Below are 16517 nucleotides of genomic sequence, written 5' to 3'. Positions count from 1 at the left end.
CACTCATGAGCAAGAGCAGAAAAATATCACACAAGGATCCACTACACAAGCGCCATTCGTTCTGATGCAAAACAAAACCTCCACATTGGAAAACGGAGACGGAAGACTGTAATTTTTAAACCGGAACTAATGTATCAGGGCTGACACTTCCTTGCTGGCGCCTAGCCAATTAGAGTTCCTAGGGCTGAGCTAGAGGATCTTGATGACCAATCAGCGTTGTGTATCATCTTAACGAACACTTCACTCGACCATTCAGCGTGAAATGGCTGGGCATGTCGAGGAACCTACCAGTTTTACTCTGTGGCGCGTTTTTTGAAGCTTCTCGAGGCTTACGCGTTTTCTCGGCGAGCGGCCGCGGCTCCATCGAGAGAGCGGGAGGACAGCTTCCCTTCTTGTGAGGTGGAGAGAGCCACTTCCGTTCGCGAGAGGGCTTCATTTCCACGTGAGTCGTTTGGGTGGCCAGGAGGGTACCTAACAACAACTCTGCCTCTTGGGGTTCGCGGGCGGCTCATTTGCTGGATGGGAGGGAAGAAACGGAGCCGAGGCGGCTCCAGCTGTACTGGTGCCTCTGATCCCACAAAGCGCCGTGAACCAGGGGTCCCCGCCCTCACAGTCCCATTCTCGCCATTTCCCTTTCTTAGGCTGGGTTGCCAGATCGAGGTTGGGAAATACCTGGAGAGGGGGGCGGGGTAAAGGCTGGAGAAGGTGCGGTTTGGAGAGGGACCGCAGCCAGGTATAATGCCTTACAGTCCATCCTCCAAGCAGCCGTTTTCTCCAGGGAAACTGATCTCTGTGACCTGGAGGTCAGTTGAAATTCCGGGAGATTTCCAGCCACCACCTGGAGGTTGCTAATCCTAGGATGGGAGCTGGTATTTCTCTCCCCAGCACATACATGTGTACACAATGAAGGTCAAATCCTGTCCCTTGCCTGCTCTAAGAAGCGAAGCAAGCAGGATGTAAAAGAAATAATAGTGCTCTCCCCTAAGATTAGTTGATGGCCTGGCTAAGGACTGAACTCTTCAAAAGGCTACCCGAATCTTCCACAGAGTCTTCAAAACCCCATAACCCTCACCTCATCCTGTCAGCTGTGTACAATCCAAGCTGGTTGTGAGAATTGCCGTCAAGTCATAGCTTTATGACAGTCTTTGCTGGGATTTTCAAGGCAAGAGACTAACACGTGGTTTGCTATTGCCTACCTTTATGTAGCAACTCTGGTCTTCCGGGGCGGAGGGAGTGTCTCCTATGCAATTACTAACCAAGGCTGACCCTGTTTAGCTTCTGAGATCTGATGAGATGAGGCTTGCCTGGGCTATCTGTCTCAGGGCTGTGCTCTGAAAATGCTGCATTACATCATGTGGTTGTAAACTCCACCCTAGCATTCAAGTACCTTCAGGTTAGTGCATATATAGAGCACAAGCTTTTTTCTTAACAGACCTGTCAACTTCAGGGGTTTTCACGTGGCTTATATAAGTTGCAAACAAAGTATGTTTTAGCCACCGAACTCTCTCTTTCTAACTTTGGTTGCACAAACATGTCATGTACAGATGGTAGTGTTCACAGAGTTAGCTTTTGCTCAAAAATTTTAAGTGCTATTTAATTCAAAGTAAACGCAGCAGGTGGAGATTTCAAAAAATCTGTTTTTATGGCACTATCTGTGTGTGATTAGTGGTTAAAGATGAATTTATTGCAGCTGAACTGATAAACTCAATGATGCAATGTTTTCTTTATGTTGTTGTAGTACAATGCAAAGGGCATCACGACTGAGGCGGGAGCTGCATCTGCTGACTACAGAGCCACCACCAGGCATCACATGCTGGCAGAATGAAAGCGGTTTAGATCATCTTCGAGCTCGTATGTGTCTGTCTTGATTTGACTCCCCCCTCCCTTTACGTTGCAGTTGCATTTATTTTAAACCAGCAACAAAGCTCGTTGTGGGAAAAAATACAACAGACTCTAGAAAACTGATATGGCAGGCCCCTGCTGCAGGGCCTTGGGAGAGTGGCAGTGACAGGACAGGCCTCTCTGCCATCTCCATGGCCCACATTGGGTGGCTTTGGAGACTGGGAGCAGTGCCAGGGGTGGCAAGGGCACTGGAGTGCTCCAACGCCTAGCAGCCGCCCAGTTCAGCCCAAATTGGGCAGCTGTGGAGGTTGGGAGTGCTGTGAGGGAGTGTGTGTGCAAACACCCTGGTGTACTCCTGTGCCCGGCAGCCACCTGATTGGGCCACATTGGGGCCAAATTGGGCGGCTGCAGAGGCAGGGAGCGCTGCCGGGGGTGGGACAAGCACCCTGATACACTCCTGTGCTGGGCAGCTGCTTGATTGGGCCGAATCAAGCCTGATTCAGCCCTATGTGGAGTGCAGGAATGCGCCCAGGGGCATCTCCCACCCTACGTGATGATGTCATTTCCTGGAAGTGATGTCATCACGCAGGGTGGTAGCGCGCGGAAGGGGGCACAGGAAGGTGAGCTCCAGGTCCCTCACCTCCCACTGGGTGGCTAGGGGGACCTGGGAACCCTGCAAGGGAGCACTGTTGTGGGTGGGGAGCGGCAAGTGCCTTGGTGCATTCCTGTGCTGGGCAGCCGAACAATTTGGCCATTGGGGCCAAATTGGGCGGCAGTGCACAGGAGCGCAGCCAAGTAAGCATAGGGGGGAGGCACAGCAACCTCCTCAGCAAGCCCTGTCGTCAAGGTCTCACCTCTTTCTGCTGGGGCGTGCTACCGCACCTGCGCTCTGGGGAAAGAGGTGAGTTATCTAAAACACGGTTTGACTTTTATAGGTATAGATATGTAGGGAAGTGTATTAACTATGCTTTAAATGGCCTGATATTTCAATGGAGACAATAACTTATTTATATTGACTTACTTTTCTATTCTACTTTGTTCTTCCAAACAAGGGTGGTTGACTTAAATTAAAGATGTTTATTAACTTCATTTATACCCCTCCTTTATTCCCAGTGGGGACTCATGGTAGCTTACAATGTTCTCCCCTTCTTCTTTTTATCCTCACAACAACTCTGTGAAGTAGGTTAGGCTGAGAGTCTGTTATTGGCCCAAGGTCACCCAGTGAGCTTCTATGGCAGAGTGGGGATTCAGACTTGTGTCTCCAAGACCCTAGTCTAATATTCTAACTACCGTACATACTGGCTCTCTAAACAAAACAGTCCTGATAAAGGATTAATTTCAAAATGAGAAACTTGATTTATCTCCTGAACAAGCATCCATTCTAACCTGTTGCCAGAAGTTAAAACATACTGGCCAGCAATTTAGTGGAACCTTTATATAATTGAGCATAATTCAGAATCTTCGGTTATGCAGCCCTCATGTCCTTTCCAGTGCAGAATTATGTCCCTTAAAGGAGAGTGTCTGTGTTCACAACGCTGTTTCTTGGCTCTCTTTGTATATATACAGAGATTAAAAGAAAGATCACTTACTCAAAAGACTGAGTGCAGAAGTCCTGTGCACACTTATTTGGAAATAAGTCCCATGAATCAGTGGGATCAACTCAGAATAACATGCATAGAAACTGTCATTAGGTATCCAGAACTTTTCAAAAGCAAGGGCCGATAGTTACTGTGTGAAAAAGTGTAACCTTATGAAAAGGGAAATAAATGACTGTTCTGTTCAGTATAATCATAAGTATTCATAATCTGAAACACTGAAGAGTTCAAGTAATTAGAGGGCCTAAAACAACTACAGCTACAAATTGAGGGCATAAAACAACTACAAGCCCCTACAAAAAACGCACTGTGGTGGGAGAGTCTGGAGGTGATCACACATCTCTTCTTCTTCCCCTTCTATTTCCCACTTTCTCATGTTCAGCGACACTTAATGTTTCTTATGTTTGGGAAATTTTTTGTTTAGATTTTGTGTTTTTCTTTTTTGAGTTCAGTGTTATGAAATTCTGTTTTTTAGTCAACTCTTTCCCTATACATGTTTCTTTTCCCAGTCCTGTTATTTTTAGGGTTTTGATCTTTAAACTAAAGGATGTTTATTTATTTTTGCAGAATTTTTTCCATTTTACAAATGATGGTGTTCTGCTTTGGAGATTCTAACCAAAACAAATCAATTAAGAAATAAATAGAGGCTTATTGGTTCTTTAACATCCACTGAAATGTAATGGCTAGCATGTCAGATTAGGGACTTGGGTTCAAATCTGCTCTCATCCATGAAACTGACTGGGTGACCTTGGGCCAGTCACCCCTCATAGCCTGATTTATTTTACAGGATTGTTGTGAGGCTATAATGTGGAAGGCAGAAATATGTCAGCCACCCTAAGCTCCTTGAAAAGGAAGAGCAGGATAAAAGGATACTAAGTGAGATAAAGTTTGCCATCCCCTGGATTCTAATTTCTGTGATGATTTGCTAGCCCTGTAAAATCCAAAATAATAAATACAAAAAGTTATGTATATAGTGCAGCACCTTGTATGCTTTTGTGCTTTAGGATGAGATGCCATCTTAGTCTACTAGCTCTAGATGGAACCAATTAAACTATTTCTGTCACCTGTTAGTTAATAATGTATTATACAATTTGCGTTATGCCTAAATCTGGATCTGTAAAAATTCTTCTTAAGAAGACAGGATTAATTATTATTAATGCAAGGGAACAGTCTATCGAGTTATTTAAAAAGGTGCTAAATCTGCATAACAGGAAGCGGTCTCTTATCCAAATATTTGCCAAACATCTCAATAGATCGTCATCACTTTATAATTTTTCGTTCAGTCAGAAAATCATTTTACCTTTGCTTCCAGGCCTTGACCTTTACAAGGGCAATGTCTATATCCTGATCCAAAGTCTCCAATTCTTATGAACTCCAAAGCTAAATATTATCTCTGAGTAATAACAGTCAGACCTTTTGAAACTTTTTTTTCTGCATAGTTTCTTGGACTGACACATTTTGACTCTAGTGCAATAGAAGGCTTAATAATTAAGCAGTCATTGCTGGGACTTCAGAACTTTAATTCAGCAAGCACCAAAAGGGGGCAGTGTTAACTATTTTTAATACCTGTCTTTTTCAGAAATCTTGGGTTCTGCAGATACACCATATGAAAAAGGTGTTTTTGACTTGGAAGTACTTGTACCTTTAAGGTGAGCAGAAAACTTTTATTATTAATGAGATATACTGAACGAAGATGACCTTGGAACAAAAGAACTTGTTGATATTGATAATGCATTAGACTGCTGAACTCTATGGGATCATAAACTGAGAGCTGTCATATCCCTTTTTGGTCATTATGTTTTATTATGCATGTGGTTCTTTATCGTGTGTACTGAGGTTCAAGATACACATGTTGCCCCTTTGAGACAAAATGATTGCATGTATTGAGAGGGGCAGGATCATATATAGTGTGTTCTCCCCATAACGCAACAACTGACAAGGGGTACCAATTATGCCTTGTGTATATTGAAGCTGAAAACAGGTGTGTTGCCCCTTTCAGACAAAATAGTGGTCGTGTATATTAAGGGATCACCTGGAGCACATTCTTCCCATAAGTGTGCTAAAATGTAACAACTGAAAAGGACTAATGTGTTTGTATGATGTGGAGAATCTGAAATCTGACTAAAGCTTGAAATTTCTTTTAGAAACTAGACTTTAAACTGGTTTAAAAATGGATGGGGAGGTGGAACCAATAGATAATAAGTTATGAAACACTATGTTTGGTTATTTAAAAAAAACAGAATATCTTATCTTTACAAATATTTATTAAATAGGTATCCATTTGAACCCCCAAAGATGCGCTTTCTGACTCCCATCTATCATCCCAACATTGACTCTTCTGGAAGAATTTGCCTAGATGTTCTCAGACTGCCACCCAAAGTAAGGAAATGCTGCTTTAATGGAGATCTTTGACAGCAACAATAGTCGGCAATCCCAAGTGTTAATTTGCACATTAATGCAAATTCTGGCATGTGTATTGTGCAGACACCCTTTGCTGTACTTACTGGTGTTACTCTACTGACTTCGATAGGAGTTGCTAGACTGACTTGTTGGGCTTCTTTATGAGGCCACATTGTTTTATGTTGTCAGATTCTACAGTATGTCTCGGTGGTTGCAGCCATGGCTTGATATTTTTATTGCTGCTGCCTTATCTACTGCATTGATGCCTAGAAAACCTGATTGGCGAGGGGGGAATATAGTTTTGGTCTGCATTATAAACCGTATTTCTTTTTGTTGCCTTTGTTTCTACGAAGGGCGCATGGAGGCCATCACTGAATATTGCAACTTTGCTGACTTCCATACAACTGCTTATGAATGAGCCCAATCCTGATGACCCACTCATGGCTGACATAGTAAGTTTCCTCATTTGTTGAAGTAGGTGTTGGATTTTGAGTATTAAACCATTGTATGTATTGTCAAAGGCTTTCACGGCCGGAGAACGATGGTTGTTGGGGGTTTTCCGGGCTGTATTGCCGTGGTCTTGGCATTGTAGTTCCTGACGTTTCGCCAGCAGCTGTGGCTGGCATCTTCAGAGGTGTAGCACCAAAAGACAGAGATCTCTCAGTGTCACAGTGTGGAAAAGATGTAGGTCATTTGTATCTACTCAGGAGGGGTGGGGTTGAGCTGAGTCATTCTGTAAGAGTTTCCCAGGGTGTGGAATGCTAATGGCGGGAGGCTTCACTGTATCCTGAGGAGGTTCTTTTGCATATGGATTGGTGCTTGATGTGCTAATCTTCTCTGCAGGGCTATTGTCTGGTGTGGAGTGTTTTGTTGGCCTGGTGTTTTTCAGAACTGGAGCCCATGCTCTGTTCATTCTTAAGGTTTCTTCTTTCCTGTTGAAGTTTTGCTTATGCTTGTGAATTTCAATGGCTTCCCTGTGCAGTCTGACAGTTAGGTCACAAGGTCTACAGGAAACCAACTCACACTGATCGGTACTTACACAAAAACTCCAATCACCACCCCCGACAGAAAAGAGGCATAATGAAAACATTAGTGGATCGTGCAAGACGGATATGTGAGCCGCGCTTTCTCAATGAGGAAATTAATCATCTAAACCACGCACTTCAGGCAAATGGCTACTCCAGAAATGAAATCCGAAGAGCAATCAAACCCAGGATGAATCAAACAACCAAGGAAAAACAGTCACCTACAGGAAAAGTGTTTTTGCCATATATCAAAGGAATTACTGATCAGATGGGAAAGCTTATGAAAAAGCATAACCTTCAAGCAGTATTCAGACCCACCCGAAAAATACAACAGATGCTACGATCAGCAAAAGACAGCAGAGACCCCCTCACCTCTGCAGGAGTATACCGTATACCCTGCAGCTGTGGACAAGTTTACATCGGGACCACAAAGCGTAGCATCCAGACAAGAATAAAAGAACATGAAAGACACTGCAGACTTGGACAGCCTGAAAAATCAGCAGTGGCTGAACATAGCCTAACTCAAACAGGGCACAGTATCTTATTCCAGGACACCAAAATACTGGACAACACTTCCAACTACTTTGTCAGACTGCACAGGGAAGCCATTGAAATTCACAAGCATAAGCAAAACTTCAACAGGAAAGAAGAAACCTTAAGAATGAACAGAGCATGGGCTCCAGTTCTGAAAAACACCAGGCCAACAAAACACTCCACACCAGACAATAGCCCTGCAGAGAAGATTAGCACATCAAGCACCAATCCATATGCAAAAGAACCTCCTCAGGATACAGTGAAGCCTCCCGCCATTAGCATTCCACACCCTGGGAAACTCTTACAGGATGACTCAGCTCAACCCCACCCCTCCTGAGTAGATACAAATGACCTACATCTTTTCCACACTGTGACACTGAGAGATCTCTGTCTTTTGGTGCTACACCTCTGAAGATGCCAGCCACAGCTGCTGGCAAAACGTCAGGAACTACAATGCCAAGACCACGGCAATACAGCCCGGAAAACCCCCAACAACCAACAAACCATTGTATCTTTGTTTACTGTGCAAAGAGTCGTGAAGGTTTGTAGGAGCCCATCTGACATTCAAGTTTGAAAAGTCCGCATTTGGGAGTTTGGGGGGGGTAGGACAAAAACAGGAAAAAGGGTAGCATGAGAAATAAATTCATTGGGAACTCTGGCTTCTTACCTGCTTTTTGCAGTACTTTATCTTCTAGGTACAAAATTAATAAATATTATTTCTAGCAATGTATCTAAGGAAAAGTCATGTTAATTCTGAAGTACTGAACAATGTGCTAATAGAAGGTGGGATTCAGCAGAGTTGTTGGTGGAAAGAATTTGGCGGCTTGCTGTGCTGCCCTGTTCCCCAGCAGTCCCTTCTGGCCCCAGGAAGTTGCTTTGCAGGCTTGCGGGACTCTTGCGAACTCTTCTGCATGAGTTGGGAAGCTGCAGTCAGGCAGGGTAACGGGGGGGGAAGTTGGTCCCTTCCTGGTTTCTGCAAGCAGAGTTATACAGCCTTACAATTTTCTTTTTTTGTAAACTTTTATTTCTAGTGTAATATTTATTTTATTGTACTTCATTTATACCCTGCCTTTCTCTCCAATGGGAACCCAAAGTGGCTTACATCATTCTCCCATCCTCCTCCTCCATAAAGTACCATGTGGGTACTGCAGCTCTGGGAATCAGTTTTCCAGATGGTGGAAAAGGACTAGTGAGGGACAAAGAATGAAGCAAAGATCTGTATCCACTAGTACCTTCCACTGAGGTTCACTGGGTCCAGCCTAGAATTTTGAAACTGCTTGATATTTGCCTGTTTTATATAAAACTTTAGGGCTTTTCTGAAAGATTAGTCTTCTGTACTTAACTAAGGTTAAGCAATTGTCTGTGCTGTCTAGTAAATCTGCCATCAAACTTAACTATGGTATTATGCTTGCGAGGCCATAATTACTCTTTGTCTCTTGGGTTTTTTAATTATGTCTAGTCCTCTGAGTATAAATACAACAAGCAAGCATTCCTGAGAAATGCCAGACAGTGGACTGAGAAATATGCATGCCAGACAACAATGGTAAGAATATACATCACTGGTTATAAAGGGTGTGTGTATGTTCACGCGTGTGTGCAGAAGGTTAATCTTCTTCACATGTGCAGTCTTGTTGTGCCCATTGAAGTACTTCACATCTGCGTCACTTAATTGTCTTCCTGTAATTGAGTTTGTGGGCTGGAAGTACTATGAATGTACCGTGGTACACAAGTGTCTGGATTTAATTTCTTCCTTCCAGGGTACCTTATTTCTGGCTGGATAAGTTTTGCTTGGTTTCTTGGCCATGTTACTATAGCTCAAAACATCCCAGAAAAATGCAGGACTTTTTCAGGTGAGGGCTTATTGTAGTTTGTCTGCCTGATCTCATAAAACATGCCATGAGTAAGAGTTTTGGGACATCTCCTTATTGCAATAATATTTGGAATTCTGTTTGGCCTTGCAGCTTTCCACCTTACATCTGTGACAAAATGCATATGCTTAGTGTTGATATGGAGGGGGAACTTGATCGGTGGAGATGAAAGGGTTTTTGTAGAACTGAAAAGGTTTCTTATCCTTCAAAACCACATTGGAAAGATACAGGGGAGGTTGCTGATTCCAGGGAGGTCTGAAACATCTATTGTTTTGCTATACCCAGAAAAAATACTAGTGAGGAAAGGGGTATTAAGCGATATCTGTGCCTGGCAGAAAAGGAAGGCTGAGTTGGTTCTTTTAAACACTTGGAAAAAACTAGCTTCTTTGACTGGTTTGAGATTAGCTGTGGCCATTTGTTATAAAATTTTCATTTCACCATTCTATAGAAGCAGATAAGGTGGTAAAGAAAGTATGTAAAAACAGGCACAAAGCAATATCAGCACATAGTATTAAAATTATTAAGCTACTAGTATTAACACTTATGAAATTGTTTTAAGAAGAATGTAAGAAAAGCCTGCTGGATCAGACCAGTGGTCAATCTAGTCCAGTATACAGTGCCGGATCCAGGCGCGCGGACGCCCGGGGCAAACCTTGCTTGGGTGCTTCACGCGCGTGCAGCGTGCACGCGCTCCCGGCCCTGCGTGATGATGTCACTTCTGTGACGTCATCACGCAGGGCGGGAGCCATGCGCAGCAAGCCGGCCGCTCCAGCGCCCAGTGAGCCATGGAACTGGCGGTGGTGCGGGCGTGCGCTGGGGTGGCTGGCTGGCTTGCCGCGCGTGCAGGACCTCCCAGCCCTGCGCTCAGCCACCCCGCACGGCAAGCCAGCTACCCCAGCGCACGCTCTCACTGCCAACAGCTCCGCGGCTCACCAGGTGCTGGGGTGGCCGGTTTGCCGCGTGGCCAGCTGAGCGCAGGGCTAGGAGGCCGTCCACGCAGTTAGCATGCCCCACTGCCCTGTGCTGCCCGCGCGGCAAGCTGGCCGCCCCAGCGCACAGTGAGCCATGGAGCTGGCGGCGGCGAGGGCGTGTGCTGGGGCAGCTGGCTTGCCGCGCTGGTGGCTGAGCACAGGGCTGGGAGGTCCTGCGTGCGCGGCAAGCCAGCCAGCTGCCCCATCGGCGGGGCTGGCGAGGGTCTCCCAACCCTGCGCTCAGCCTCCCGGGCAGCTGGCAGCCGTGCCCGGCGCCCCCTCTTTGGTGGAGCCAGGGGCAGGCTACCCCCCTGCCCCCCCTCGATCCGCCCCTGCAAGTATACTGTTTCCAACAGTGGCTAACCGGCTGCCCTAGAGGGCTGAAACCCTTTCCTGCTGCTGCCTCCCAATGTTGTTATTAAGAGGTTTGCTGACTCTTCAGTCACCATGGCTGGTAGCCATTGATGGACCTCTCCTCCATGAGTCTGTCCAACCTCTTTTTAAATTGTCTATACTCATGGCCATTGCTATCTCCACTGGTAGTGAATCCCACCGTTTAATTACTCATTGAGTAAAGAAATATTTCCTTTTTACTATCCTGAACGTATTTCCCAGCAATATCATTGGATGCTTCTAAATTCTAGTATTGTGTACGAGGGGGGAAAAGCTCCCCCTATCCACTTTTCTTCCTCATGCATAATTTTATAAATCTCTATCATGACTTTCCTTAGCCATCTTTTTTCCATACCGAAAAAGCTCATACATACTCTCCTGTTTTTCCTCATAAGAAAGGTGCTTCAATCCCCCAATCATCTTGGTTGCCCTCCTGTGTATTTTCTCTAGCTCTGCAATATCTTTTTTGAGCTGCAGCCTTTTGTGTGTGTGGCTCTTCTGTGAGGGAAGAAGTTCCCAAACGGCTGTTGAAGGGTTAAGCCTCTAAGTTTGGTGCTGGCAGTCTAGCCAGGGGCGCTCGACAGCCCCCTCTCAGCAGCTGTAATAACATCATAGCTTTATACCAGGGCATTATAATACTGGCTGTTTTATTTTCAGTCCTTTTCCTAATAATTCCTAGTTGCCACACACTTGGTTAACAGCTTTCCTCTACAAACCCAAGATCTCTTTCTTGGTCTCAGCTTGTTCAGACCCCATCAGCATATATTTAAAATTAGGATATTTTTGTTCCAATATTCATCACCTTACACATAACCACTTTGAACCTCATTTGCCACTGATCCAATGTAAATAGATCCTCCAATAGCTTTTCACAAATCTGCCTTGGTTTTCCATCATTCTGAATAATTTATCACTATACTGCTCGCCCCCCGTTATGAATCATTTATGAACAATGAAATAGCACCGGTCTCCATATTGATCCTTGTGGGACTCCACTGTTTACTTCCCTTCGTTACAGGAACTGTCCTTTCATTTCTGATCTCCACTTCCTTTCATTTAATCTGCATTTAATCTATAAGAGGACCCTTACTCAGGAGTCTTTGGTGAGGTAAGTTTTCAAAAGCCTTTTGGAAGTCCAAGTATATGATGTCTACTGGATCAGCCTTATCTACATGCTTGAAAACCTGCTTAAAGACCTCCAAGAGGTTGGAGAGGCAAGACTTTTACATTTTACACCAGTTCTCAATCTGTGCTCATAACCAAGTTCAGAGTTGCTGCACATCTAGTTGGCTCTGTGATCAACTGCTCCAATGTACAGTCATTTATGGTGTTTATAAATCTGATTTCTATGGCATGACTTGAGCACATATTTTACCCAATCAGTGTGAGAGTAGTTGAAGTAATTCAGTATTACAACATTCTTCCCTTTGATCCCATCCTTTCTTTCGCTCTCCATTTTTAGATCAGTATCTTAGTTTTTATTAGGGGGACAGTAATACACCCCTGCTTTTAAGTAAACCTTAGGGCCTGGTATCTCTACCCACAGCAATTCCATGGAGGAGTTTTTTCACTTAATGTTTTCCAGTTTATTCAATTCTAAGCTGTTTTTGATATATAGAACAACACCACACTCAATACATCCCCCTGACCTGTCTATAGAGTTTAGGTCCTGGGATAATAGCATCCCATTGATTTCCCCCATTCCACCAGGTTTCTGAAATGCTCACAATATCTACATTGTCATCTAGCAACAAGCACTCCAGCGGCCACCTTTTTGATGTTAAGTACCAGCAGTGTGGTAACCTTTTGGTTCAAGCGAAGCTGGTCTCTTTTTCGCAGGCTTGACTTGTCCCAGAAAGTTCACCAGTGCCTAACAAATCTAAATCCTTCCTTCTGGTACACTTTCTCATTCACATCTTGAGACACCTAATCTGTGCCTGTCTAGCTGGCCCTGTGTGTAGAACAGGTAGAAATTCTAAAAAAGCTACTTTGGAGGCCCTGGCCTTTAGCCATCAACTTGGAAAATCAGGCAAAGGAGCCCCTGGATGCTAGGGCCAAGAAAGCTGTGAACTATGTGTCCGTTGCCTTACCTCTGCTAATGTGGACGTGACAATTAGGGCCACAGCAGACAACAGTTTTTTCTATGGCTGCTTAAAGATCAGTTTGGTATGTTCCAATAAAAAATTAATCAGACAATTGTGCCCTCTTGTAATTAAATAAACGTTAATCAATTTGGGATGAAAATATGTGATTACTCAGTTAAAACACAAGGGGGCATCTGGATCTTGAATAATTCCTTCAAGAAGTTGTGTTTGAAGGAATATGTGGGCATAAAATTAAAAGGCAGCTGAACTGAGGTAAATTCAGTGTGTCTGCCATAAGAGTTCTTCCTTTCCATATTGCAATGGCATCTTCATACCTTCTGGAGCCTGCTTCCTCTTGTTTAGTATGGAGTAAAATAATTGGTGTACATAAGGTAAGGTGATCTGTGCCCAGCCTTTGCACAGATAGTCTGCAAAACATGATGGACACAGTAGCACCTTTAACCTATTCCAGCTAGAACACCAGTTTATGTCCCTTCCTGGAGAAACAAGGTCTAGCGTATTTACCCGTCTCTGACATCCAAGTTAGATAACTGTAACTCAAATGATTTGTGGAGCTATCTCTGAAAACTCTGGAAATTTTGGTTGATTCATGATGCAACTAGAAGGCTGGTAGCTGTCAAGAACTACTGGGAATGATATTGCCAGTTTTGAAAGAATTTCGTTTGCTGCCAACTTGTTTCTAGGCGCAATACAAAGTGCTCCTTTTTATCCTGGTCCCAAGTCACTGAAGAACTTTAATAGTGTCGAAAGAACCATCTTCTCCTATAAGAACATGCCCAATGGTTAAGTTCTTTGATATTCTTTGGAACTGAAGTGCATGGTCACTAGACACAGGTCCCTGTGTCTTTGTTCATGTTGATGATTTAGTCAGAATTTCTACACTGAATTCTTCGCCTAGTAAGTTTCAGGAGTCAGGTGAGGATAATACTTGTTTTCCCAGGCTCTTGTTGAAGATTGATTTATTGCTTTATGTTGTGGTTGGTGTTCCAATGTTTATTCTTAAGAGTTATGCATTTATTGTTTTATTGTATTGTAATATTTTATATACTGTCTGGAGAACTTTGTTAGAATTGCAATACTTTAAAGAAAGTACTGCAGGAGTTTCCAAAATAGGCAGCCTAGTTACAGAACAATCAAAAGTAACCCAATACAAGAAATAATGATGGAAGAAAAGGAAGTTTAACACTTCTTGAGCACCACACACTTAGCTGTTAGACCACTGAATGCGGTAAATGGTAGCTGTGACGGATGGTTTCAAGTTCTACCTTCCAGGAGCCTCAGCCAAGCACTTTCAAAGGGCGGACTGGAATGTTGAAAGGGGTGTGTGTGAGAGAGACTTTAAATCTGGCCAAACAAACAGAATTGAGGATTGTTGGGTTTGGATGGGAAAGGGGTTAGGACATCTGTGGGTTAGACAGGTAATCCATTATATACTTCAGATATTTTGAAGATAGGTAGGATTTGGGTAGTGTTCCTATCAATAATAGTTAAAAGCCTTTCTGCCCATGTTGTAAATCTGAATCAAACATCTGGTAACATGTAGATTGGACTACTGCAATGCATTGTACTTGGGGCTTCCTTGAAGACTGCCTAGAAGCTTCAGTTAGTACAGAATGCTGCGGCTAAAATACTAACCCCGGGGGGGGGGTGTAGTCGTAGGGACCAAATCATTCTGGTCATGTGTCATTTGCACTGGCTCCCAATTTGCTTTTGGGCAAAGGTGCTTGAATTGGCCTTCATAGCCCCATATGGCTTGGGACCAGCATATCTTAAGCGCCTTCTCCCATATGAACCTGGCCATTCACTTCAGTCATCTTTGGAGGCACTGCTTTGGGTGTCTCCACTATCTGAGGCTAAACAGGGGGCAACCTGAGAAGGGGCCTTTTCAGTCGTGGCACCAAAACTCTGGAACTCTCTCCCCAGGGAAATTTGTCTGTCCTGCTCTATTGTTGTCATTCACTTGTGTGAATGACATACCCCCAATAACTTATTGACCCTCCTCCCTTTTTTTTTCATTGCTGTTTGTATGTGTGTTTATAGAATTGTTTTTATATTATTTTAAACATTCTTTTAAATTTAAATTGTTTTAGTGTTTTAATGTTCACCGCCTTGGGAACCCTATTTTGTGTAGAGAAGCGGCATACAAATGTTTTAATAAATGAAAGAAATAAGAAACCTGCTTTGTAACAGCTGCATTTTGGCAGGCCCCAGTCTTGAATAACTTTTTAACTGTAATACTGAAAGGGCTGGAGAAAAGGAAAACAAAGAAATAATCAGGCTGTGCATACACTGAAATAATCCTGTTTCTTAGCTGTTTTCATCAAGCTTAATGTGTGGTTCCTTCAAGCCTATAACTGTCCCATAATAGGCTTAAGTAAATGCCAGATGACACCCTGAATCCAAGCACTGCCCTCATTGCGGACCCCAAAGCCTCAATTATAAAAATAAAAGTATGGGCAGGGGGAATCCAAACAAGTTTGTAGGATGTGAAATTTAAGTCCCTAGATTCTAGGTCTGGAGATGGGGTGCTGTCACAGTAATGTAAAGCAGCTGGCAGGACAGAAATCTTGAATGAGTGGCAAGAACAGGCTACAAGGTGGGTTGACTCTCCTCAGTTCCTAAGGCTGTGTGTCACAGGGCTCCTCCTGAAGTTCTGGACTGGAGAACCAGAGTACTATCTCTTGATATGAATGAAAACATTTGTTCTTTGAGTTGTGTGAAAACAGAAACCAAGATTTGTTTTTTTCTCACTTGCTTTTTTCTGATACAGTTCCAGACTTCAAAAACCCCAGATGAAGAGAAGCACCAAACTGAGGCCAATCCACTCAGAGATTCTAACATTTCCCAGAAAAGGAAAGGAAGTAATATTAGTAGATTCTCCAAAAAACTTTGCTCAGAAACATAGAGGCTTTGCTGCTGTGCAGTATCCCAGTCTCTGTCAATGTTTGTTTTTAGTTTTACTTTCCATCTCTTAAATAGGCTTGACATGCTTAATGTACTGTTTACACATTATGCAATGCTTCTCCATTGGCTTCAGTGATCTCATTATAATAGTCAATATGGCTTATGCCTGTGTTTTTAAAAACATTTTGCTGTTTTACTTGCAGAATTCCTAAATGTTCCTTTGTCTCTTCTTGAGTTTTGTGCTTGCCTTAAATGAAAACACATGAGAATAAACAACTATTTAATCTTGCTATAACTGTCATTGATAGTACAGGACCAGTTGCTTTTGATAAAGTGTGCATGTGTTGTTTCAATCTCATTACTGAGCTAATGATTGGGATAAATAATATTTTATGTACAAGCTTTCCCTTTCTTGCAAACTGATTGTGAGTCTGAAGGACACGGTGTATTTTGCATGAATAAAGTCACAGGTAACATGGATAGTGTGAGATATTGGAAAGTTACAGCAAATTATGATGGAGGTACATGGTTGAAATCAGGAGACTGAGACTTGGACAGATAGTTATGAAAGAACTAGAAAAGATCTGTAAGGATAAGGATGTGTTGTTGGGGACCAAGATAATTCATACTATGGCATTCCCCATTTCTGTGTATGGATGTGATAGTTGGAGAACTGACGAGAAGAAAAAGGATTCATTTGAAATGTGGTGCTGAAGGAGAGTTTTTGCAGATACCACGGATGGCCAAAAGGACAAATAAGTGGATTTTAGATCAAATCAAGCCTGAATTCTCCTAGAAGCTAAAATAACAAAACTCACATCACAAGTAGACGGAAGACTTGCTGGGAAAGACCATACTAGGAAAGGTGGAAGAAGGCAGT

At 43.3% G+C, this 16517-nt stretch overlaps 1 protein-coding gene across 1 annotated transcript; it reads left to right on the top strand.

The window, feature by feature from the left end:
- Positions 1-282: 282 nt before the first annotated feature.
- On the top strand, positions 283-15936 carry UBE2T (ubiquitin conjugating enzyme E2 T). Its single transcript, XM_054981774.1, has 7 exons — positions 283-442; positions 1739-1851; positions 5017-5086; positions 5711-5816; positions 6191-6289; positions 8856-8939; positions 15504-15936. Exons 2-7 carry the CDS (start codon positions 1743-1745, stop codon positions 15636-15638), a joined length of 603 nt encoding a protein of 200 aa, XP_054837749.1. The 5' UTR covers positions 283-442; positions 1739-1742; the 3' UTR covers positions 15639-15936.
- Positions 15937-16517: the final 581 nt, after the last annotated feature.

Source organism: Eublepharis macularius, chromosome 5, assembly GCF_028583425.1.
Source record: "Eublepharis macularius isolate TG4126 chromosome 5, MPM_Emac_v1.0, whole genome shotgun sequence".
NCBI classification, from domain to species: domain Eukaryota; kingdom Metazoa; phylum Chordata; class Lepidosauria; order Squamata; family Eublepharidae; genus Eublepharis; species Eublepharis macularius.
The sequence above is the reverse complement of the archived record's forward strand: the minus strand, read 5'-3'. Positions and strand labels throughout refer to the sequence as shown.

What these genes read in the sequence shown, in the direction of transcription:
- UBE2T (XM_054981774.1), top strand. Translation starts at nt 1,743, where the DNA reads ATGCAAAGGGCATCACGACTGAGGCGGGAGCTGCATCTGCTGACTACA. An exon ending in TTTAGATCATCTTCGAGCTC is followed by an intron (nt 1,852 to 5,016) that starts GTATGTGTCTGT and finishes TGTCTTTTTCAG; the next exon opens with AAATCTTGGGTTCTGCAGAT. An exon ending in ACCCACTCATGGCTGACATA is followed by an intron (nt 6,290 to 8,855) that starts GTAAGTTTCCTC and finishes AATTATGTCTAG; the next exon opens with TCCTCTGAGTATAAATACAA.